The following is a 26,302-nucleotide window of genomic DNA, read 5'->3' on the forward strand; positions in this document are numbered from 1 at the left end:
TGACTCACACCGCCCTGAAGTCTGGCGAGCACTGAGACTGGAATATCTGGCAAGAATTTACCCCAAGTCACTAAAAGGGGGGACACTGGGGGAAACGGAGAATCCAGCTGCCTATCTACACGAACAGATGAAACGATGGAGACTGGAAACAGAACGAGACCCAGAAGGGGTCCCACTGATGACAACTCTGTTCCGAATCTCAGTGATAGAGGCCACGCCCCAGCCAGTGAAAAGCAGGCTGGAGGATGTGGTAGGACTAACCTCCTGTGATACACGCAGTAGGACTAACCTCCTGTGATACATGCAGTAGGACTAACCTCCTGTGATACATGCAGTAGAAAAACACAGAAAGGATGAACAGAGACTCACAGAGCAGGGGAGAGACATTCGGAGAAAGCTGACTCAACTCCAACTGGAAGAACTGACAAACAGAGGGAAAAAGATAACCCAGGCCCCAGTAACAGCGACTGAGACAGGAACGGAGGCTGCAGTCTCCCCCGGAGGACCACATCTGCTTCCCGTGCCACAGGCTCAAGTGCAACCCACACCACCAGTAGTGAATGTGTATGCACAACAACCCCAGCAATGGAACAATAGACAACAAAAACCTCTGCAAAACAATCAAAAAGGAGGAAACCGGGGCCCACAAGGGCCACCTGGAATCTGCTGGGGATGCCAACAGCCAGGGGATGCCAACAGCCTGGGGATGCCAACAGCCAGGGGATGCCAACAGCCAGGGGATACCAACAGCCAGGGGATGCCAACAGCCAGGGGATGCCAACAGCCAGGGGATACCAACAGCCAGGGGATACCAACAGCCTGGGGATGCCAACAGCCAGGGGATACCAACAGCCAGGGGATACCAACAGCCAGGGGATACCAACAGCCAGGGGATGCCAACAGCCAGGCGATGCCAACAGCCAGGGGATACCAACAGCCAGGGGATACCAACAGCCAGGGGATGCCAACAGCCAGGGGATACCAACAGCCAGGGGATGCCAACAGCCAGGGGATGCCAACAGCCAGGGGATGCCAACAGCCAGGGGATACCAACAGCCAGGGCATACCAACAGCCAGGGGATGCCAACAGCCAGGGGATGCCAACAGCCAGGGCATACCAACAGCCAGGGGATGCCAACATCCAGGGGATGCCAACAGCTAGGGGATGCCAACAGCCAGGGGATGCCAACAGCCACGGGGATGCCAACAACCAGGGGATACCAACAGCCAGGGGATGCCAACAGCCAGGGGATGCCAACAGCCAGGGGATGCCAACAGCCAGGGGATGCCAACAGCCAGGGGATGCCAACAGCCAGGGGATACCAACAGCCAGGGGATACCAACAGCCAGGGGATGCCAACAGCCAGGGCATACCAGACGAAACTGCCCCAGACGAAACCGTAGCTCAGTTGGTAGAGCATGGCGCTTGCAACGCCAGGGTTGTGTGTTCTTTTCCCACGGGGGCCAGTATGAAAATGCAGTTTCCAGTGTTAACTATGCTGCAGGAGCCAAATTATGCCTCTCACCTCCCCATGTCTAGCAAATACGCCAAAACTGTACGATTCTCAGGACAGACGCAGTTAATTCCAATGACAGCTCCAGTTCGCCTGACAGCGGATGACAAATCCGCAACCCTCCCTATACTCGTATCAGAACACACCCCTGTCAACTTATTAGGAAGAGATGCCCTATGCAAAATGGGTATACAAATTCGGTGTTCCTCTGAAGGGGTAATTATAGATAAAGCAGGGTTAAATTTGCAAATGGTAATGAAACAGGATACAGCAAATGTCTATTGGTTAGGGGGCATTGAGACAGAAGTAGATAAGACAGTCAAGAAGTGGGATAGGTTTATTCAGGCTCAGATACCAGAAGCAGATTGGGGAAAATCAGAATATCATTGCACAATGCAATACGATCCCTATCGTGATGATCTTTTAGAACATCTATGGTTGTTAAACACAAATGGGAAATCAGTACCAATGATGTCTCAGTACATAGTCATGGGAAAACAGGGAGCAGCAATGGAGGTAACAGACAGGGACGGCTCAGACTTTGTGGCAAAATGGTATAATGTTTCTGGTGCTGCCCCACACATTACTTTACTAGTAAACAAGGGAATGGAGGATTTGGGCCCCATGATGAAGCGAGCAAAAACAAGTCAATGGAACAAAACAGAAAACCTGCTGATTGTGTTGCGTAATCTACTGATAACTGTAATCTACTGATAACTGTAATCGACTGATAACTGTAATCGACTGATAACTGTAATCTACTGATAACTGTAATCGACTGATAACTGTAATCGACTGATAACCGTAATCTACTGATAACCGTAATCTACTGATAACTGTAATCTACTGATAACTGTAATCGACTGATAACTGTAATCTACTGATAACCGTAATCTACTGATAACTGTAATCTACTGATAACTGTAATCTACTGATAACCGTAATCTACTGATAACTGTAATCTACTGATAACTGTAATCTACTGATAACTGTAATCTACTGATAACTGATGCGCATGGTTTTGACCATTGCGCAAGGGGGAAAGTGATAAGGAAAATAAAAAAACAGGGATACTGGTCACCATATCTACAGGCAATGGTAGATGAGGCATTAACAAAATGTGAGGTGTGTGCACAAAACAATGTACGAAAAGGAATAACCACGCCCATAGGTCACATACCAGTCCCAGAAGGACCATTTCGACATCTAGTCATGGACTATGTGGATATGATAAAAAAAGGTGAATGGCAAAAGATACATGCTAGTGATCATAGATAGATTTAGCAGATGGGTAGAGGCGGTACCATCAGCAGATCTAGGATCAGGGACAGTAATCACATTCTAACCAGAGAAGTAATACCCAGAATAAATGGAACCCTCAAGGCTAAACTGAATATAATCTGTACCAGTGCAAAGCTCAATTGGGTGGATGCACTACCATTGGCTTTAATGAGCTATCGCATGCAAACTAACAGAAATACGCACCTAACCCCGCATGAAATGCTTACGGGTCGACCCATGCTAGTGCCAGTTCTGATAGGGCCCTACAAAGGACCCTCATTGGAACAATTAGAGATGGAGCTTAAAGCATATGTAAGACAACTAACTGCTATACATAAAGTGATCTATCTCCAGGAAAAAAAGCGAGAACCGGAACCCGGACCAGAGGAGCCAGGACCGGTGATTCCAGGAGACCGAGTTTACATCCGAGTGTTTCGCAGAAAGTTGAACGAGCCCAGGAGATAAGGACCATACACGATCCGAGCGACGCCCACGGCGATACAGGTGGAAGGAAGTACAACGTGGTACCATCTGAATCACTGCACCAGGGTCTCGAAGGGAACCGGCCTGCCACCGGCGAGCCATGAGGAAGCTGAGGATGTCGAGGCACCAGGCGGAGTCCAAGAAGAAGAACAAGCAAGCATGAGCCTTAGCACCAACATCAAAGGCCACTCCCTCCTGAGAATCCGGAGAGTCAGGAGGTGGGGCCTGATGAGGTGGGGAACACTGCTGATAGGATACCTGCTATGGCAGATGCCCCAAGCACAAGCGATCACCCAGGCAACGGAGAGACAACAGGAGATGGAGGGGAGAGTGACTTCCCCACCATTGAAGAAAGTGACTCCCCTGCTATTGAGGAAGGTGACTTCCCTACGATTGACTTCTCTGCCCTCTTATGGTCCCCAACAACTGAAGAGCTGTGGAATTGCTCTGACAGTAATAGCAGTTAACCTAGTAAAGATGGTAGTGAGTCTGCCCACAACCATACAGTATTCTAGAGATAGCCTTGCTGAACCAGGAAGAGTATCTGTTGTGAACAGAGACCAAATATTGTACACAGGCTGGCCCAGACTAGGTAGATGCCTGTTACGTCCTGACTCTAGGGACTTGTATTGGTTGAGTCAGGGTGTGTATTTTCTGTGTTGGGTTTGTCTATGTTAGTTTCTAGATCGTTTAGATCTACAGTGGGGAAAAAAAGTATTTAGTCAGCCACCAATTGTGCAAGTTCTCCCACTTAAAAAGATGAGAGAGGCCTGTAATTTTCATCATAGGTACACGTCAACTATGACAGACAAAATGAGGAAAAAAAATCCAGAAAATCACATTGTAGGATTTTTTATGAATTTATTTGCATATTATGGTGGAAAATAAGTATTTGGTCAATAACAAAAGTTTCTCAATACTTTGTTATATACCCTTTGTTGGCAATGACACAGGTCAAACGTTTTCTGTATGTCTTCACAAGGTTTTCACACACTGTTGCTGGTATTTTGGCCCATTCCTCCATGCAGATCTCCTCTAAAGCAGTGATGTTTTGGGGCTGTCGCTGGGCAACACAGACTTTCAACTCCCTCCAAAGATTTTCTATTGGGTTGAGATCTGGAGACTGGCTAGGCCACTCCAGGACCTTGAAATGCTTCTTACGAAGCCACTCCTTCGTTGCCCGGGCGGTGTGTTTGGGATCATTGTCATGCTGAAAGACCCAGCCACGTTTCATCTTCAATGCCCTTGCTGATGGAAGGAGGTTTTCACTCAAAATCTCACGATACATGGCCCCATTCATTCTTTCCTTCACACGGAACAGTCGTCCTGGTCCCTTTGCAGAAAAACAGCCCCAAAGCATGATGTTTCCACCCCCATGCTTCACAGTAGGTATGGTGTTCTTTGGATGCAACTCAGCATTCTTGTCCTCCAAACACGACGAGTTGAGTTTTTACCAAAAAGTTATATTTTGGTTTCATCTGACCATATGACATTCTCCCAATCCTCTTCTGGATCATCCAAATGCACTCTAGCAAACTTCAGACGGGCCTGGACATGTACTGGCTTAAGCAGGGGGACACGTCTGGCACTGCAGGATTTGAGTCCCTGGCGGCGTAGTGTGTTACTGATAGTAGGCTTTGTTACTTTGGTCCCAGCTCTCTGCAGGTCATTCACTAGGTCCCCCCGTGTGGTTCTGGGATTTTTGCTCACCGTTCTTGTGATCATTTTGACCCCACGGGGTGAGATCTTGCGTGGAGCCCCAGATCAAGGGAGATTATCAGTGGTCTTGTATGTCTTCCATTTCCTAATAATTGCTCCCACAGTTGATTTCTTCAAACCAAGCTGCTTACCTATTGCAGATTCAGTCTTCCCAGCCTGGTGCAGGTCTACAATTTTGTTTCTGGTGTCCTTTGACAGCTCTTTGGTCTTGGCCATAGTGGAGTTTGGAGTGTGACTGTTTGAGGTTGTGGACAGGTGTCTTTTATACTGATAACAAGTTCAAACAGGTGCCATTAATACAGGTAACGAGTGGAGGACAGAGGAGCCTCTTAAAGAAGAAGTTACAGGTCTGTGAGAGCCAGAAATCTTGCTTGTTTGTAGGTGACCAAATACTTATTTTCCACCATAATTTGCAAATAAATTCATAAAAAATCCTACAATGTGATTTTCTGGAAAAAAAATTCTCAATTTGTCTGTCATAGTGGACGTGTACCTATGATGAAAATTACAGGCCTCTCTCATCTTTTTAAGTGGGAGAACTTGCACAATTGGTGGCTGACTAAATACTTTTTTTCCCCACTGTATGTTGGCCAGGGTGGTTCCCAATCAGAGGCAGCTGTAGCTCGTTGTCTCTGATTGGGGACCATACTTAGGTAGCCTGTTGGCACTAGTGGGTTGTGGGATCTTGTTCGGTTGTAAGGTATGTTGTTTGGATGCTACCTTGGACGTCACGTTTCGTTTGTTGTTTTGTCGTGTGTTTAGCCGTAAATAAATATGAATCACGCTTCGCCTTGGTCCTTCTCGTCCGTAAACGATCGTGACAATGCCAGATAGAAGGATATGCACTGTTTAAAATAAAATGCCTAAAAAATCATTGTGTGGAAGTTAAGCCAAAAATAAATAAAAAAGGAAAACTTGTAGGGAATAGATATGTAAAGATAATGGATATATATGATCTCACCAGAACTTAAGGAATCGGCCCCTGAAGCTAGAATAAAATATAGAATAATACCCAAGAAATGACAGTTACAGAAACTCAAAGATCCTTTTCAATACGGAGGATCAAACCTCTGCCAGAACTGTCAATCATCAAACAATGGGAGAAGCAGTCTGGGATGAATACGGCTGTAAAATAGAAATTGACAAGGGAAACACCACTTGGGAAATTACCTTAGAGGAGTTGACATGAGAATGATGCAACATATGTATTGGAAATAGTCAGCAATAAATGGTCAGAAGGGAACAATATAACAACGATTGATATTACTCCTAATTCCACACGTCAGCCTAGACAGGAAAGAAAAATAGGGACAGATAATGCAACCATGGCAATCACCCAAGGACCGTCAATTAGTGTAACAACTAAACCAATAGAGACAGAACTAGAAACAACAGAATCAACTGGGTTCTTTCAAAATGTCTGGGAATCTTTGACTAATTGGGGAAACCAGGAAAATAAACAAATCTAGCTCAGCACCTGCAGTAATACCGGAAATAATGAAAGCACCAAATAAACTAAGGAGACTATGGGAGGGAGCATTACCAGATGGGCCAGTATTCAGCTAAAGTAATTAATAAGAAAACGGATTGTCTAGTATGCTCCCCCTCCCCATTAAAGGAACTGATGGTAATACCAAGTCCACATAGCCACAGGGACTGTGCTGACTTTAAACGAAACTTCTGTCACCTCAAAAGATCAGAGAGACCCTTTTTGTCACGATCGTCGGTGAGAGAGGACCAAGGCGCAGCGTTGAAGGTGAACATATCCTTTTATTTTACTGATCACACGATCAAAACGATAACGTGACGTCTACGGTTTAACACAAACCGAAATGAACAAGAAACCACAAACACAAAGTGCAAGACAGACAGTTAAATATGGCTCCCAATCAGAGACACCCAGCTGACACTCGTTGCCTCTGATTGGGAGTCACTCAGACCAACATAGAAAAATAAACATAGACTTACACACCCTGGCTCAACATAACATAGTCCCCAGAGCCAGGGCGTGACACTATTGCCCTGCAGAATGCTTATCGTCCTTAGGAAGTCCTGACCATCACAAAAACTATAATCAAACAGGATGGGGGGAGTGGTGTAAAATATTAGATGTCAGAATAGAACCAAGAAAAATGGAAACACCAGAGAAATATCTAATAGATTATGAGATTATGAGCAGAATTATGAATGCTATAACAAAACAAACGGGGAACATGATTTGGGAAAATGTGAGACCACATGGCACCTAAATAACAAATGCAGACACTCCTCGAAGAGCAACCTATCAGGCGGCAGGGTCAAGCACTGGAGGGATAGTTACTAATGGAGGGCCTGGTGACCCTGGGGAATGCGAGAAGCAGACACTAACACTGCCACTGATCTCTCCTTATGAGGAGGAATCGGAGGCAGTGGCAGATTTCTTTTGGGTATGTGGAGAACAAAGAATTAGAGCCACTTTGCCTAGAGGATGGATGGGAATATGTGCTAGAGTACAAATGCTTCAGGAAGTAGTTATATCAGAATGGGAGTTAGTAAAAACAACAAATCAGGACGTACAGAATAATGATTAAAGGGTAAAAAGAGCGAATGAACATGACCCCAATGTTAGATGCAATAGGTCCAACCCAGAGGAATTCCAAATGAATATCAGGCAAGAGATGAAATTAAAGCAGGATTTGAATATCAGGCAAGAGATGAAATTAAAGCAGGATTTGAATATAAGGCAAGAGATGAAATTAAAGCAGGATTTGAATCAATATTTGTCTGGATTTCACCTAACAAAAACCTAGAATGGATCAATTATATTTACTATAATCAACAAAGGTTTATTAATTACACAGACTCTGCGTTAACAGCTCTGGGAGAGCAAGTACAGGCAACAAGTAGAATGACCTGGCAGAATAGGCAGGCTCTAAACTGGCTCTTAGCGGAGAAAGGTGGAGTCTGTTATGTTTGGGGATGAATGTTGTACCTTCATTCCCAGTAATACTGCCCCGGATGGTTCATTCACTGAAGCAATGACTAAGCTCAAAGGACTATGGAAAGAAGTTAAGGACAATCCTGGGCATGACGCTCACACTTGGGATTGGATGGACTTAACTTTGGGAAAGTGGGGATCATGATAGGCATAGCACTTGTAGTAATGGGAATGGTCTTTTGTTGTGTACTGCCTTTGTTAAAATCACTTTTGATTCAAACCACAGTAAAGCAAACGACTGTACAGACAATTGTTAATAATTCACCCAAAGAAATACACCCTGTTCAGGGAGCTCCAGGACAGTATGTTAATGAATATGGAAAGCCCTGTAATATTAAAGGAGGACCAATGGACTGCCCATTTGGGAATCCTGAATGTCTGTATGGTGTTGTCCTTGGGGGTGGATGGGCCTGTCATGGTTACAAAGCTCAACAGCAACAATTGGGGGTTAGCTTAGAGGGAAACCTTCCGGACCTGTACCCAGTACCCGACTGGGCTCCTCGTCCTCATCGTCATGGGTCAGACAATGAGGAAGATACATGATTGATACTTTGTACCCCAGATGCATGCCTGGATAGTGAATATAGTCAATACAGAGTGTGATTGTTCTTTAACGTGCGTATGTATATAATTTCTTGAGTCACGCCACCAATATAATGAGATAAGGGACAGAGGCCCCATTTAGAGAAACGCACGTAGCTCTTGTAGGTAAATAACATGTGACACCGAAGGATGTTAATCATGTACATATAATGGAGTAACTGTGTAGGTTGTGTAAGCATGACCATGCATTTGTGTCTGTATAAAAGGAGAGCTCCGGGTCGGGGCAAGCAGTCGCTCCATGGACCGGCTCGGCTTTGTTACGCTTTAATAAAGTATATTCTGAATTCACAAGCTCCAGTTTTTTTAGAGATACTTTTGAGTTAAATATTTCTACCACATCAGCTGGCTAGCTAAAAAAGGGATTTTGAGTTTGTGTTTTTAATTTACAATAATAAATACATCAAGATAACTAGCTAGCTGGTGATATGCAATTCACTTAGCTTGATATACTGTATAACTAGCTATCAGAACAAGTTCACAATTAATACATATTTATAGTAATCAAATCAAGCTTTATTTATACAGTACATTTCAGACATCAAATGCAACGCACTGTGCTTCACCGAAAACAAAACAAAAAAACTATGAAAATAAAAACTGAAACATCTAAAAAAGAGGAAAAACAACCTCATGATTTCAAAGACATGAAAATGAGTTTGAACTCCTGGAAAAGATCTTGGGTGCTAATGGGGATAGATTGTTGTCAGAGCAGCTTACCGATCACTGCACCTGTACACAGCCCATCTGTAATTAGCCCACCCAACTACCTCATCCCCATATTGTTATTTATTTTTGCTCATTTGCACCCCAGTATCTCTATTTGCACTATCATTCCAATGTTAATACTAATTGTAATTATTTTGCACTATAGCCTATTCATTGCCCTACCTCCATAACTTACTACATTTGCACACACTGTATATATATTTTCTGTTGTATTTTTGACTTTATGTTTTGTTTACCCCATATGTAACTCTGTGTTGTTGTTTTTATCGCACTGCTTTGCTTTATCTTGGCCAGGTCGCAGTTGTAAATGAGAACTTGTTCTCAACTGGCTTACCTGGTTAAATAAAGGTGAAATAAAATAAATAAAAATAGATGCGGTAGAGGTCAGTGGAATGCAGACTGTGGGGGATAGGATGCTGGATTGGCACACATTCAACAAACCTGATCTAACAAAGTGGCTATTTGTCAAATCCGTCATGATTGATGTATTGTAGCAGGCCCACAATGTGGCTACTAAAATACGATTTGGATATATTTGGCTGTTTTTGCTGCATAACATTTAGAAGTTGTTCCTTTTTCAGGTTTAGAAAAAGTGACTGCTAAATGCTACCTCCTGTTTGTATAAGCTGTTAGCATAGCTAGCATACAGACATCGGTGGTGGTAGTCCGTTGTCTTTAACTGTAATGCAGTTGATTGATGACGAACATGTGTTGGGGTTGACATCCATACAAACATAATACTCCGATTTTTACCTCAATACACATAAACAATAGCCTACATGTAGGCTAATTTAGCTGGTGGGCAATGGGGAGACTCATTTAGCTGGGGGGCAACGGGGAGACTCATTTAGCTGGGGGGCAACGGGGAGACTCATTTAGCTGGGGGGCAATGGGGAGACTCGGGATGGAGATGCAGGTGGGAAAACAGTGCAGCCTTTCTACCTCATTCTATTTTGGCTGAGCTCCTATGTCAAGCACCGGGAAACGAACTCCAACATCTCAGAAGAGGTAAGGTCTTGTCTACTATCTAATCAACACAACATTGACATTATCCCACCCCTGGTTAGCCACTATTGGCTTAAAAAGACAAACCTAACACAATATCTGCCAATTAATCACAGACAACGATGAGACAGCCTATAGGGAGAAGGTCAGAGACCTGGCCGTGTGGTGCCAGGACAACAACCTCTCCCTCAACGTGACCAAGACAAAGGAGATCATTGTGGACTATAGGGAAAAAAAGAGGACTGAGCACGCCCCCATTCTCATCGACGGGGCTGTAGTGGAACAGGTTGAGAGCTTCAAGTTCCTTGGTGTCCACATCACCAACAAACTATCATGGTCCAAACAGACCAAGACAGTCGTGAAGAGTTCACGACAAAGCCTATTCCCCCTCAGGAGACTGAAAAGATTTGGCATGGGTCCTCAGATCCTCAAAAGGTTCTACAGCTGCACCATCGAGAGCATCCTGACTGGTTGCATCACTGCCTGGTATGGCAACTGCTCGGCCTCCGACCGCAAGGCACTACAGAGGGTAGTGCGTACGGCCCAGTACATCACTGGGTCCAAGCTTCCTACCGTCCAGGACCTCTATACCAGGCGGTGTCAGAGGAAGGCCCTAAAAATTGTCAAAGACTCCAGACACCCTAGTCATAGACTGTTCTCTCTGCTACCGCACGGCAAGCGGTACCGGAGCGCCAAGTCTAGGTCCAAAAGGCTTCTTAACAGCTTCTACCCCCAAGCCATAAGACTCCTGAACAGCTAATCATGGCTACCGGACTATTTGCATTTTTTACTTATCAATTTTTTCATTTTGACTTATTTTTCTTAAAACTACATTGTTGGTTAAGGGCTTTTAAGTAAGCATTTCACTGTAAGGTCTACACCTGTGTTATTCGGCGCATCTGGCAAATAACATTTGATTTTGATTTGATTAATTCCCAGCAATATTGCCCCGTCTGTCTGTGTGGTGTTTATCTCTCATGCTGACCAGACCGGCTCCGCGCGTATGTTGATTTTGTCTATAAAAAAATTACAATAAATTGTACTTTTACCCCTTTTTTGTGATATCCAGTTACAGTCTTGTCCCATTGCTGCAACTCCCCTACGGACTCGGGAGAGGCGAAGGTCAAGAGCCATGCGTCCTCCGAAACATGACCCTTCCAAGCTGCACTGCTCACTTAATCCAGAAGCCAGCCGCACCAATGTGTCGGAGGAAACACTGTCCAGCTGGCGACCTACGTCAGCTTGCAGGCGCCCGACCTGCCACAAGGAGTCACTAGATCACGATGGGACAAGGAAATCCCGGCCGGCCAAACCCTTCCCTAACCCGGACAATTGTGCGCCGCCTCATGGGTCTTCTGGTCACGGCCAGCTGGGATTGAACCCCGGTCTGTAGTGACGCCTCTAGCACTGTGATGTAGTGCCTTAGACCGCTGCGCCACTCGGTCTGTAGTGACGCCTCTAGCACTGCGATGCAGTGCCTTAGACCGCTGCGCCACTCGGTCTGTAGTGACGCCTCTAGCACTGAGATGCAGTGCCTTAGACCGCTGCGCCACTCGGTCTGTAGTGACGCCTCTAGCACTGAGATGCAGTGCCTTAGACCGCTGCGCCACTCGGTCTGTAGTGACGCCTCTAGCACTGCGATGCAGTGCCTTAGACCGCTGCGCCACTCGAGAGGCCCTGGTTTAGTCTATTCCCACCAGACGCATTCATGACACGCAGGTTAAAACACCAAAACCAAAGCTGTGTTCGAATACTCATACTAACCATACTATTTATGACGTGAATTGAGTATATAGTACGCTTATTGGTCATAGTATGGATATAGTTAGTATGCCAAAAGTTCCTGGATGTCGTACTAAATTCGCCAAAATACGAAGTATACAAGCAGTGGACACTATTTCCGTGCTTTTAGGGCCAATAATGCAATGCTTCATAAAATGGGCGTGGCTTCATAACGTTTTCAGATTTGAAGAAAATGGCGGAAAATATGCATGTACTTTTACCCCTTTTTCATGATATCCAGTTGGTACAGTCTTGTCCCATCGCTGCAACTCCCCTACAGACTTGGGAGAGGCGAAGATCGAGAGCCATGCGTCCTCCGAAACACGACCCTGCCAAGCCGCACTGCTTCTTGATACACTGTTCGCTTTACCCGGAAGCCAGCCGCACCAATGTGTCGGAGGAAACACCGTCCAGCTGGCGACCGAAGTCAGCTTGCAGGCGCCCGACCCACCACTAGACTGGCACATTCCCTAGATTCACAATTAAAGGGGAAATACACCAAAAATATCTAAATGTTCGTTTTCTTCCAGACAAAAAAAAAATGGTATTCAGATGTGATTTAAGCATTGACATGGACTGAGAACATCCAATTTCATTGTTTCTCTATGAACAATTATAATTTTGGGTGAAAAACTAAATAAATATAAAACCAAGGAAAAATAAAACTGAGAAAACTGAATTTGGGAAAATCTAAAACTGAATCTGCTTTTATAGGGCTCCCCTTAGTTGTTTATTAACCTTTATTTTACCAGGCATATTGAAAGAAAACATTATCTTGGACACCAAGCAACCGGGGAACAGCTGCAGGGGAGAAGAGAAGAATTTAATAATAATAATTATAGCTAATTTTTTAAAGTAGTTATCTTGCTAGAAAAGGTTGGAGACCCCTGAATTAGTGCCTTGGTAGACAAAGTCTGACCATACTCCAGTCAGTCCTCCTCAGTCTGACCATACTCCAGTCAGTCCTCCTCAGTCTGACCATACTCCAGTCAGTCCTCCTCAGTCTGACCATACTCCAGTCAGTCCTCCTCAGTCTGACCATACTCCAGTCAGTCCTCCTCAGTCTGACCATACTCCAGTCAGTCCTCCTCAGTCTGACCATACTCCAGTCAGTCCTCCTCAGTCTGACCATACTCCAGTCAGTCCTCCTCAGTCTGACCATACTCCAGTCAGTCCTCCTCAGTCTGACCATACTCCAGTCAGTCCTCCTCAGTCTGACCATACTCCAGTCAGTCCTCCTCAGTCTGACCATACTCCAGTCAGTCCTCCTCAGTCTGACCATGGTTGGGTTAGGGTTGGGTTAGGGTTAGGTTGGGTTAGGGTTGGGTTAGGGTTAGGGTTGGGTTGGGTTAGGGTTAGGACTAGTAACCCCACAGAGACCTTATTAAAGGTATAATATGGGTTAGGGTTAGGGTTGGGGTTGGGTTGGGTTAGGGTTGGGGTTAGGGTTGGGTTAGGGTTAGGTTAGGGTTCGGTTGGGGTTAGGGTTGGGTTGGGTTAGGGTTGGGGTTGGGTTAGGGTTAGGGTTGGGGTTGGGGTTGGGTTAGGGTTGGGTTAGGGTTGGGGTTGGGGCTGTGGTTGGGTTAGGGTTAGGGTTAGGGTTGGGTTGGGGTTAGGGTTAGGTCATTCTATGAGTAATCTTTCCACAGGTATCAGGTCTGAACATACAGACGGAAGTGATATCAGACAGATCAGAACAGAGATAAAACACATGACAGGTATCAGACATGTTTTATTAAGACACAGGAGCAACATTCTGTCAACTCAAACACTGAAGTTTGCCTCTCAGCCATGTGACTAAATATCATAAAACAACCGTTTTCTAGTGGAATCTAGGCTGCGTTTCAATCCAACATGGTGCTATAGCGAAAATGACATTTAAAGGTAATTTCCGATTGAGCCGATATCTGCAGAGTTTAACTAGAATGTGAACGCAGGAATATTGCCTTTTAAAGCAACAGGAGAGTGAGTGGTCACGTGACAGTAGCCACATCATGAGTCTGTTTTCTGGTTCTCAGAACAAACAGCAGCAGCACCTTCACTGGGACCACATCAGTAAAGATGGGGGGTCTCAGCTTCCCTGCTGCTCTCTGTGTGTGATCAGTCCTTTAGAGATCAGGTCTGGAACCTCCACCGCCAGCCACGGACCCAACTACACACACAGAGAAAGAGTCAGTTAGTTACTGGACATGCAGAGCTGTGAGGAAGTATGTACACCCCTGAAAAGTTATTTTTGGACAGATGGATATTTGATCTTAATTTCAATACTATTGACAGATAAAGGTAACAAATAACACTGAAAAATTAAACTTAGCAATCTTTAATAATATAATAATATAATATGCCATTTAGCAGACGCTTTTATCCAAAGCGACTTACAGTCATGCGTGCATACATTTATTTTTTTTGTGTGTATGGGTGGTCCCGGGGATCGAACCCACTACCTTGGCGTTACAAGCGCCGTGCTCTACCAGCTGAGCTACAGAGGACCACACAATTAGAAATGCAATTTCTGATAGACAGTTACAAGAAACGCCTACATTAAGTTATTTCAGCCAAAAGGGGGCAACACCAGCTATTGTAGCTAGGGGAGTACTTATTTTTCCCGCACAAGGACATTTCATTCCTGTAGATTTTTGTTGAATAAATGATTGCCAAGTGTAGCTTTTCAGTGTTATTTGATAAATTAGGTTCCCTTTATCTGTCAATAGTATTGAAATGAAGATCAATTATCCATGTAAAAAAAAAGGGGTGTACTTCCTTCCTAGTAAAGTTAGTAGTAGTTAGTAGTACAGCCAAGTCTAATAACACAGAACTAATACACACACACAAGACACACACCAGACACACAGACACACACACACCAGACACACATACATCACACACACACACACACACACACCCACACCAGACACACAGACACACCAGACACACATACATCACACACACACACACACACACACACACCTCAGACACACACACACACACCAGACACACACACACACACCAGACACACACACCAGACACACACCCACCAGACACACACCCACCAGACACACACACCCACCAGACACACACACACACACACCAGACGCACACACACCAGACACACACACACCAGACACACACACACCAGACACACACCCACCAGACACACACACCCACCAGACACACACACACACACACCAGACGCACACACACCAGACACACACACACACCAGACACACACACACACCAGACACACACACACCTCAGACACACACACACACACACACACACCTCAGACACACACACACACACACCTCAGACACACACACACACACCTCAGACACACACACACATACCTCAGACACACACACCAGACACACACACACCAGACACACTAGACACACACACACACACACACCAGACACAGACACACACCCACCAGACACACAGACACACACACCAGACACACACACACCAGACACACATACATCACACACACCAGAGACACACACACACACACCTCAGACACACACACACACACACCTCAGACACACACACACACACACCTCAGACACACACACACACACACCTCAGACACACACACACATACCTCAGACACACACACCAGACACACACCAGACACACACACACCAGACACACTAGACACACACACACACACACACCAGACACACAGACACACACACCAGACACACACACACCAGACACACATACATCACACACACACACACACCAGAGACACACACACACACACACACACCTCAGACACACACACACACCTCAGACACACACACCAGAGACACACACCAGAGACAAACAGACACACACCAGACACACACCAGACACACACACACACACACCGCACGTACCCCCAGGGCCATCAGGTGAGCCAATCCAAACTTTGGTACGTTCCGCGCCCACAGGGGTTTGAAGTGGTCCGTCAGACAAATCTTCCCCCCCCTGCAACAAGACAGGAACCATGTCACCCTTCACCAATCTCCATCACATTGGGCCATCTGTGTATTTAACTTACCTGTACATCTTGGCGGTTTTCCCATCCAGCTCTGGGATGGCGACCTCGGGGGCGGTGGACGGGTACGTTACAGGAATCTGACCAGACAGGAGAGACAGGTGTGTGTCAGTGTTTGCTGGACATTTGACCGGGCAGCATTTTTAATTTACCGGACATTTGAGACATTTACCGGCCCCATATGCATTGGGTGCATAAACCATTAGGGCGTCCACCCACGGTGCTCAGAATGACAGAAATCACCTTTAGATTATGGTCATTCATCTCAACAGAACATGCAAATCAAGGATGCAATGATGTGCGGTCTTTCTTACCGAATTCTGATGTGCAAAAATATTAATTGAAAAACATTTACTTTTCCTCAGCCAACAAGACGAGTAACGAACAGCAGGACCACTAGTCTGTCAATCTAATATCCCCCATAGTAGAACAGTCGACCTATTCTATTGGTCAGCTAAATAGCCTGTTCCAAACAGACTCTGGGCCAGTTGTGGGACGATCCCAAATTAATTCAACCAGTAGGCCTAGACTACATAACAATACATCTAAAGTAATGAGTATGATGCAATAGATCAGAACGTTTAGCTCAACATGGTGGTAAACTATTTTTTCTTCACATTATAAGTGCAGCAAGGCGCACAAGGCTGCAGACTACGGGTGAATGTTCCTTCCATAATTAGCGGGAAAACACCGTTGTCAAAAGGCCACCGCACATGCTAGCGGTTTCATGAGACAGAGATGAAAATATCTGTTAGAAATGTAGAAAGAGGAGAAACTAGCATGGGGTTGCTAATATGACTAGAGTTGTTCCTTTGGCTACCGGACAATGAAAGAAAGTTGATAACCAATTGAGCATGAAGGAAATAGGCTACTGGTTTCAATGGCACATGGAAGTCTTTATAAAATAATTGCCTCTACGTTTCTATGGTTGGATTTTACTTTGAAAGCAAGGTAAGACATGCCTCATAATCTGAAGTAAAACGTCCAGGTTTCAAACAATTAAAATGTATGTTTTCAAAATGCATACAGCCTCCAGCTCATTGCAAAGTGGTGTGTGACGTGCTGAAGGGTTAGCCTGGTTAGGGTTAGCCTGGTTAGGGTTAGCCTGGTTAGGGTTAGGGTTAGCCTGGTTAGGGTTAGCCTGGTTAGGGTTAGCCTGGTTAGGGTTAGGGTTAGCCTGGTTAGTGTTAGGGTTAGCCTGGTTAGGGTTAGCCTGGTTAGGGTTAGCCTGGTTAGGGTTAGCCTGGTTAGGGTTAGGGTTAGCCTGGTTAGGGTTAGGGTTAGCCTGGTTAGGGTTAGGGTTAGCCTGGTTAGGGTTAGGGTTAGCCTGGTTAGGGTTAGCCTGGTTAGGGTTAGCCTGGTTAGGGTTAGGGTTAGCCTGGTTAGGGTTAGCCTGGTTAGGGTTAGGGTTAGCCTGGTTAGGGTTAGGGTTAGCCTGGTTAGGGTTAGCCTGGTTAGGGTTAGGGTTAGCCTGGTTAGGGTTAGCCTGGTTAGGGTTAGGTGCTGCCTAGTTGCCTATGCCCTTGAGCTGCTGTTTGAAACATGTGATTGCATTTAGAATAGCCTATGTTTCACTCCACTGAACCCTAACTAACCCTAACTAACCCTAACTAACCCTAAATACCTAGTCCGCTGTTTGATGAGCTGTAGCAGCAGATCTCACGCTACATCGACTGGTATTTAAAAATCAATGAATAGGCAAAAATTCATTATTTTGCAATGGGATTATTATTATTTTTCTGACCATTTTATTTATCTGCTTTATATTAATTTTTGCCCAAAAGCCGGTTATTACCGGCTAACGGAAACCTTGGTGTGGTGCGTGTGGTTAGGGTTAGCCTGGTTAGGGTTAGGGTGGTGTGGTGCGTGTGGTTAGGGTTAGCCTGGTTATGGTTAGGGTTAGCCTGGTTAGGGTTAGGGTTAGGGTTAGGGTTAGGCTGGTGTGGTGCGTGTGTGTACTTACATCAAACTCCATGTCGAACTCATACTTCAGGAGGTCATGAATGTACCAGCACTTCCCAAACCACCTGGCAACACCACCACCCAGGATTGGTCAGTTGAAACACCACACAAGATTGGTCAGTTGACAACAACAACACACAGGATTGGTCAGATAACAACTAGATTAAAATTATCCAGAGTTTTAGTCGACTGATAATAACTAAAACTAACAAAGGATTAAATTACTAAATTGTAACTAAGACTAAAGGTGTGGTGTGGTGTGGTGTGGTGTGGTGTGGTGTGGTGTGGTGTGGTCTGGTGTGGTGTGTGTGTGTTAGTGTTGCACAGTATACCAAAACTTCGGTACTTTTTCGATACTAGATAATGCAAAATGGTTCAGTACTAACATTTTTGTTACTTTCGGTTCTTCTGTCAAATGTGTCTCACGTCGTATACTGATTGAGAGGATCAAGTCTGTCAACCAGCGCAGCCGATGTCCCCTAGCGTTAGCAACACCTCTTGCCTGCTCCACTTTCTCATTGCTAGAGCTAGCCTGTCCTGATGAGGAACCACTGCACTGGGAGTCTGGGCAGCATCATGTTAGCTCTCTAGCCTGTCCTGATGAGGAACCACTGCACTGGGAGAAGGGCAGCATCATGTTAGCTCACTAGCCTGTCCTGATGAGGAACCACTGCACTGGGAGTGGGCAGCATCATGTTAGCTCTCTAGCCTGTCCTGATGAGGAACCACTGCACTGGGAGTCTGGGCAGCATCATGTTAGCTCTCTAGCCTGTCCTGATGAGGAACCACTGCACTGGGAGTCTGGACAGCATCATGTTAGCTCTCTAGCCTGTCCTGATGAGGAACCACTGCACTGGGAGTCTGGGCAGCATCATGTTAGCTCTCTAGCCTGTCCTGATGAGGAACCACTGCACTGGGCGTCTGGGCAGCATCATGTTAGCTCTCTAGCCTGTCCTGATGAGGAACCACTGCACTGGGAGTCTGGGCAGCATCATGTTAGCTCTCTAGCCTGTCCTGATGAGGAACCACTGCACTGGGAGTCTGGGCAGCATCATGTTAGCTCTCTAGCCTGTCCTGATGAGGAACCACTGCACTGGGAGTCTGGGCAGCATCATGTTAGCTCTCTAGCCTGTCCTGATGAGGAACCACTGCACTGGGAGAAGGGCAGCATCATGTTAGCTCACTAGCCTGTCCTGGTGAGGAACCACTGCACTGGGAGAAGGGCAGCATCATGTTAGCTCACTAGCCTGTCCTGACGAGGAACCACTGCACTGGGAGTCTGGGCAGCATCATGTTAGCTCTCCACTCATGCTGCACAGAAGTTAACTCACTTGAATGATGCAACAAGGCATGTAGATATGTTGAAACTGTTAATTACCATTCGCAAAACAATGTCCATTACAGGCTATAACACTTTACAATGCAATAAAATACTGGTGGCTTCCAGCTTTGAAGGCTAACTTCCCTTGCTTGTGTACAGCTGAAGCCAACATCAATTCACTACCCTAGAACTTTGTTTTTGACCATGACGCAAAATATGCTGATTTTCAGAACTTTGTTAATTCACTTGACTCAGAGATACTGAAGAAAATACAGTGGCCAAAAGTATGTGGACACCTGCTCGTTGAACATCTCATTCCAAAATCATGGGCATTAATATGGAGTTGGTCCCCCCTTTGCTGCTATAACAGCCTCCACTCTTCTGGGAAGGCTTTCCACTAGATGTTGGAACATTGCTGCAGGGACTTGCTTCCATTCAGCCACAAGAGCATTAGGTGAGGTCGGGCACTGATGTTGGGCGATTAGGCCTGGCTCGCAGTCGGCGTTCCAATTCATCCCAAAGGTGTTCGACGGGGTTGAGGTCAGGGCTCTGTGCAGGGCAGTCAAGTTCTTCCACACCGATCTCGACAAACCATTTCTGTATGGACCACGCTTTGAGCACGGGGGCGTTGTCATGCTGAAACATGAAAGGGCCTTCCTCAAACTGTTGCCACAAAGTCTAGAATGTCATTGTATGCTGTAGCGTTAAGATTTCCCTTCACTGGAACTAAGGGGCCTAGCCCGAACCATGAAAAACAGCCCCAGACCATTATTCCTCCTCCACCAAACTTTACAGTTGGCACTATGTATTCGGGTAGGTAGCGTTCTCCTGGCATCCACCAAACCCAGATTCCTCCATCGGACTGCCAGATGGTGAAGCGTGATCCATCACTCCAGAGAACGCGTTTCCACTGCTCTCGAGTCCAATGGTGGCGAGCTTTACACCACTCCAGCCAACGCTTGGCATTGCGCATGGTGATCTGAGGCTTGTGTGCGGCTGCTCGGCCATGGAAACCCATTTCATGAAGCTCCCGACTAATAGTTATTGTGCTGACGTTGCTTCCAGAGGCAGTTTGGAACTTGGCGGTCCCGTTCTGTGAGCTTGTGTGGCCTACCACTTCGCTGCTGAGCCGTTGTTGCTCCTAGACGTTTCCACTTCACAATAACAGCACTTACAGTTGACCGGGGCAGCTCTAGCAGGGCAGAAATTTGACGAACTGACTTGTTGGAAAGGTGGCATCCTATGACGGTGCCACGTTTAAAGTCACTGAGCTCTTCAGTAAGGCCATTCTACTGCCATTGTTTGTCTATGGAGATTGCATGGCTGTGTGCTCGATTTTATACGCCGGTCAGCAACGAGTGTGGCTGAAATAACCAAATCCACTAATTTGAAGGGGTGTCCACATACTTTTGGCCATGTAGTGCATCTCTGCCTCACCTCTCCTTCACGGAACCAACTGACTCAAAGCTGTGGATGATGTCATGGGTCTTAAAGAGACAGCTGCACTTTTATAAAAGAAGAGATCACTTATTCCAAATGGAAGGGAAACCTTTCAACAGTAGCCCCGTGAAATCAGCCAAAACAAGCTCAATAACTCAATGTACACACCTATTGAGTATGCATTCACCTGTATTGTGAATAGTCTTAGGCTACATCTTGATTTACCCAGTTTATTTATAGAGACTTAGCATTCAGATAAATGATTTCCATTACGTTATGTAGTTAGATTGGTAAAAACAAAGTCAAATTAATTGTATGATTGATTAATGCATACATTCAAAAATGTCAAATGTAATGATATTGAACTCTCCAGATCTGTCTGGATCAAGCACCATTCTGTGACTGGCTAATATACCTTCTTTACTTGCCTTGGTATCGTTTTGGTATCGAGTATCGTGATGGTATCATTTTGGTATTGAGTATTGTGATGATATTGAGTATTTTGATATTAAACCTGGTATCGAAGTCAAAATTCTGGTATTGTGACAACACCAGTGTGTGTGTAAGACCTGGTTCCCTCCTTGTTGGACTCCAGGCGGAACCAGTCGTTGTCTGCTGTCTTGTTGTTCTCCACATACTGTCAACAAACAAACAACATATTAACAACAACCAAACAGCAGGATTCATATAGTGTGATAAACGCCTTCAAGGTAGCAAAATGATTCACACTTCTAACACGCTCTCTGTATGCTAGCTATAGCGGTCAGCCTTGGTCCCTCTCCCTGTCTGTCTTTAGGAGGTATAGCTCTGTATGCTAGCTATAGCGGTCAGCCTTGGTCTCTCTCCCTGTCTGTCTTTAGGAGGTATAGCTCTGTATGCTAGCTATAGCGGTCAGCCTTGGTCCCTCTCCCTGTCTGTCTTTAGGAGGTATAGCTCTGTATGCTAGCTATAGCGGTCAGCCTTGGTCTCTCTCCCTGTCTGTCTTTAGTAGGTATAGCTCTGTATGCTAGCTATAGCGGTCAGCCTTGGTCTCTCTCCCTGTCTGTCTTTAGGAGGTATAGCTCTGTATGCTAGCTATAGCGGTCAGCCTTGGTCCCTCTCCCTGTCTGTCTTTAGGAGGTATAGCTCTGTATGCTAGCTATAGCGGTCAGCCTTGGTCTCTCTCCCTGTCTGTCTTTAGGAGGTATAGCTCTGTATGCTAGCTATAGCGGTCAGCCTTGGTCTCTCTCCCTGTCTGTCTTTAGGAGGTATAGCTCTGTAGGCTAGCTATAGCGGTCAGCCTTGGTCTCTCTCCCTGTCTGTCTTTAGGAGGTATAGCTCTGTATGCTAGCTATAGCGGTCAGCCTTGGTCCCTCTCCCTGTCTGTCTTTAGGAGGTATAGCTCTGTAGGCTAGCTATAGCGGTCAGCCTTGGTCTCTCTCCCTGTCTGTCTTTAGGAGGTATAGCTCTGTATGCTAGCTTTAGCGGTCAGCCTTGGTCTCTCTCCCTGTCTGTCTTTAGTAGGTATAGCTCTGTATGCTAGCTATAGCGGTCAGCCTTGGTCCCTCTCCCTGTCTGTCTTTAGGAGGTATAGCTCTGTAGGCTAGCTATAGCGGTCAGCCTTGGTCGTATAGCTCTGTAGGCTAGCTATAGCGGTCAGCCTTGGTCTCTCTCCCTTAGGAGGTATAGCTCTGTAGGCTAGCTATAGCGGTCAGCCTTGGTCCCTCTCCCTGTCTGCCTTTAGGAGGTATAGCTCTGTAGGCTAGCTATAGCGGTCAGCCTTGGTCGTATAGCTCTGTAGGCTAGCTATAGCGGTCAGCCTTGGTCTCTCTCCCTTAGGAGGTATAGCTCTGTAGGCTAGCTATAGCGGTCAGCCTTGGTCCCTCTCCCTGTCTGCCTTTAGGAGGTATAGCTCTGTATGCTAGCTATAGCGGTCAGCCTTGGTCTCTCTCCCTGTCTGTCTTTAGGAGGTATAGCTCTGTATGCTAGCTATAGCGGTCAGCCTTGGTCTCTCTCCCTGTCTGTCTTTAGGAGGTATAGCTCTGTATGCTAGCTATAGCGGTCAGCCTTGGTCCCTCTCCCTGTCTGTCTTTAGGAGGTATAGCTCTGTATGCTAGCTATAGCGGTCAGCCTTGGTCTCTCTCCCTGTCTGTCTTTAGGAGGTATAGCTCTGTATGCTAGCTATAGCGGTCAGCCTTGGTCCCTCTCCCTGTCTGTCTTTAGGAGGTATAGCTCTGTATGCTAGCTATAGCGGTCAGCCTTGGTCTCTCTCCCTGTCTGTCTTTAGGAGGTATAGCTCTGTATGCTAGCTATAGCGGTCAGCCTTGGTCTCTCTCCCTGTCTGTCTTTAGGAGGTATAGCTCTGTATGCTAGCTATAGCGGTCAGCCTTGGTCTCTCTCCCTGTCTGTCTTTAGGAGGTATAGCTCTGTATGCTAGCTATAGCGGTCAGCCTTGGTCTCTCTCCCTGTCTGCCTTTAGGAGGTATAGCTCTGTATGCTAGCTATAGCGGTCAGCCTTGGTCTCTCTCCCTGTCTGTCTTTAGGAGGTATAGCTCTGTATGCTAGCTATAGCGGTCAGCCTTGGTCTCTCTCCCTGTCTGCCTTTAGGAGGTATAGCTCTGTATGCTAGCTATAGCGGTCAGCCTTGGTCTCTCTCCCTGTCTGTCTTTAGGAGGTATAGCTCTGTATGCTAGCTATAGCGGTCAGCCTTGGTCCCTCTCCCTGTCTGTCTTTAGGAGGTATAGCTCTGTATGCTAGCTATAGCGGTCAGCCTTGGTCTCTCTCCCTGTCTGTCTTTAGGAGGTATAGCTCTGTATGCTAGCTATAGCGGTCAGCCTTGGTCTCTCTCCCTGTCTGCCTTTAGGAGGTATAGCTCTGTATGCTAGCTATAGCGGTCAGCCTTGGTCTCTCTCCCTGTCTGTCTTTAGGAGGTATAGCTCTGTATGCTAGCTATAGCGGTCAGCCTTGGTCTCTCTCCCTGTCTGCCTTTAGGAGGTATAGCTCTGTATGCTAGCTATAGCGGTCAGCCTTGGTCTCTCTCCCTGTCTGTCTTTAGGAGGTATAGCTCTGTATGCTAGCTATAGCGGTCAGCCTTGGTCCCTCTCCCTGTCTGTCTTTAGGAGGTATAGCTCTGTATGCTAGCTATAGCGGTCAGCCTTGGTCTCTCTCCCTGTCTGTCTTTAGGAGGTATAGCTCTGTATGCTAGCTATAGCGGTCAGCCTTGGTCTCTCTCCCTGTCTGCCTTTAGGAGGTATAGCTCTGTATGCTAGCTATAGCGGTCAGCCTTGGTCCCTCTCCCTGTCTGTCTTTAGGAGGTATAGCTCTGTATGCTAGCTTTAGCGGTCAGCCTTGGTCCCTCTCCCTGTCTGTCTTTAGGAGGTATAGCTCTGTATGCTAGCTATAGCGGTCAGCCTTGGTCTCTCTCCCTGTCTGTCTTTAGGAGGTATAGCTCTGTATGCTAGCTATAGCGGTCAGCCTTGGTCTCTCTCCCTGTCTGTCTTTAGGAGGTATAGCTCTGTATGCTAGCTTTAGCGGTCAGCCTTGGTCCCTCTCCCTGTCTGTCTTTAGGAGGTATAGCTCTGTATGCTAGCTATAGCGGTCAGCCTTGGTCTCTCTCCCTGTCTGTCTTTAGGAGGTATAGCTCTGTATGCTAGCTATAGCGGTCAGCCTTGGTCTCTCTCCCTGTCTGTCTTTAGGAGGTATAGCTCTGTATGCTAGCTATAGCGGTCAGCCTTGGTCCCTCTCCCTGTCTGTCTTTAGGAGGTATAGCTCTGTATGCTAGCTATAGCGGTCAGCCTTGGTCCCTCTCCCTGTCTGTCTTTAGGAGGTATAGCTCTGTATGCTAGCTATAGCGGTCAGCCTTGGTCCCTCTCCCTGTCTGTCTTTAGGAGGTATAGCTCTGTATGCTAGCTATAGCGGTCAGCCTTGGTCCCTCTCCCTGTCTGTCTTTAGGAGGTATAGCTCTGTATGCTAGCTATAGCGGTCAGCCTTGGTCCCTCTCCCTGTCTGTCTTTAGGAGGTATAGCTCTGTATGCTAGCTATAGCGGTCAGCCTTGGTCTCTCTCCCTGTCTGCCTTTAGGAGGTATAGCTCTGTAACAGTTAGTAGTTACCCACTGGGCAAAAAACTGCTTGAATAAACGTTTCCACATAATGTCAACCCCAAAAAATGTAATGTAATGACGTTGAATCAACGTGGGAAAAGTCGCCTTTTTTTTTGCAACCTAAATCCGATGACATGGTGACATTTTTTGTTGATTTCGCGTTGAATTCAAACGAGTTCACAACTCAACCAAGTGTAAATCAAAAGTAGACGTTGAACTGGTTAGTAGGTGGATCGCTGAGCTCCAGCTGGTGAACTGTCAGTGAGCGACACGTCGTTAGTTAGCTAGCAGCTCTCCTGTTCTGTTTTACCGGCCCCTGTCTGTCTCCGTCCCGGTCTCACCTTGATGAGGGCCAGGTACTCCTCTCGGAGCCGCTGCACCCAGAGTTCCTTGTCCCGGGGACCGGAGTTGGTCTTGAGCAGCGGGATTTCCGACACAGCCCTCCGAGTCGCGTCGTCCGCCATCATGCTCTGGAAGAGAAAAGGAAGCTGACGTCACGGATAGAGTGAGAGAGGAAATGGATACATTTACATGAACACCCAGTCAGTGCTCAGAAAAATACTATTTGATGGATACAATAACAAGACCGCCCAAACAACCCCATTACCACTGTTTAAAACACAAATCTGAGCGTTTCGGAGATGTAAATAAAAACGAAAAAACATGTCGGTACCAAACTACTTGTTCCGTGTTTTTAGAGGGAAGTACGTGGCTGCGGACATTCGGGGGAATGAAGTTGCGGTTGCACATTTGTTGGAGGTGGTCCTCAGCTCTCAGCATCTCCATCCTCCCAGAAAACCTTCATCTGTTTCGGCTCCTTTAGATTCTCTCTCTCCGTTCCTCCGGCTCGTCGCATCGGACGTAAGTAGGACCGCAGAGAGAGAGAGAGAGAGAGGGGGGGAGAGAGAGAGGGGGAGAGAGAGGGGGAGAGAGAGAGAGGGGGGGAGAGAGAGAGAGAGAGAGAGAGGGGGAGAGGGGGAGAGAGAGAGAGAGGGGGAGAGGGGGAGAGGGGGAGAGAGAGAGAGAGAGAGAGGGGGAGAGAGAGATGGTTTGCATGATGTAGCCTCGCTATGACAGCCTAGCTAGAAGCTACTATACTTTGACTGTACTAGTAAGGTCACAGGAACTGCTCGGCAGAAGGAGCCTTCAGAGCAGAGGAGCAGATGTCTGTTTCTAAAGAATACACAACCTCTTGTCCAGGGGTATTTAAATATTACCCTAGAAGGTCCGGACTACTGCTAGTTTTCTGTTCTACCGGATAGTTAATTGCACCTACCTGGTGCCCCACGTCGAAATAAGTCCTGAAAACTGGAACTGGCTTTGACGTTCAGATTTGAATTTGAGGGCTGTAGTGTACTGGGTGCCCAGCTCTC

At 46.4% G+C, this 26,302-nt stretch overlaps 2 protein-coding genes across 2 annotated transcripts in view; one reads left to right on the forward strand and one right to left on the reverse strand.

The window, feature by feature from the left end:
* Window positions 1-13,804: 13,804 nt before the first annotated feature.
* On the reverse strand, window positions 13,805-25,408 carry LOC311124591 (ubiquitin-fold modifier-conjugating enzyme 1). The gene is made up of 6 exons (XM_084198706.1): window positions 25,271-25,408; window positions 21,419-21,486; window positions 18,090-18,153; window positions 16,130-16,206; window positions 15,966-16,056; window positions 13,805-14,242 (listed from the first exon to the last, which is right to left on the reverse strand). Exons 1-6 carry the CDS (start codon window positions 25,394-25,396, stop codon window positions 14,162-14,164), a joined length of 507 nt encoding a protein of 168 aa, XP_084054832.1. The 5' UTR covers window positions 25,397-25,408; the 3' UTR covers window positions 13,805-14,161.
* Window positions 25,409-25,721: 313 nt separating this feature from the next.
* LOC311124592 (mitochondrial import receptor subunit TOM40B-like) overlaps window positions 25,722-26,302 on the forward strand; it is a 22,751-nt gene continuing 22,170 nt past the window's right edge. The window contains exon 1 of the mRNA XM_084198707.1: window positions 25,722-25,790. The gene's annotated coding sequence lies outside the window, so the exon portion shown is untranslated. The remainder of the gene's footprint in view (window positions 25,791-26,302) is intronic.

The sequence above is a fragment of the Coregonus lavaretus genome (genome assembly GCF_964263955.1).
Source record: "Coregonus lavaretus genome assembly, contig: HAP1_SCAFFOLD_203, whole genome shotgun sequence".
In the NCBI taxonomy this organism is placed as follows: Eukaryota; Metazoa; Chordata; class Actinopteri; order Salmoniformes; family Salmonidae; genus Coregonus; species Coregonus lavaretus.

Bases quoted from the DNA above. Each gene is read 5' to 3' on its own strand.
- LOC311124591 (XM_084198706.1), bottom strand. From the start codon at position 25,396: ATGATGGCGGACGACGCGACTCGGAGGGCTGTGTCGGAAATCCCGCTG. The intron at 18,154-21,418 runs GTCTTACACACA...TGGTGTTGCCAG, and splicing joins TCCAACAAGGAGGGAACCAG to GTGGTTTGGGAAGTGCTGGT. The intron at 16,207-18,089 runs GTAAGTACACAC...CTGTCTGGTCAG, and splicing joins AGTTCGACATGGAGTTTGAT to ATTCCTGTAACGTACCCGTC.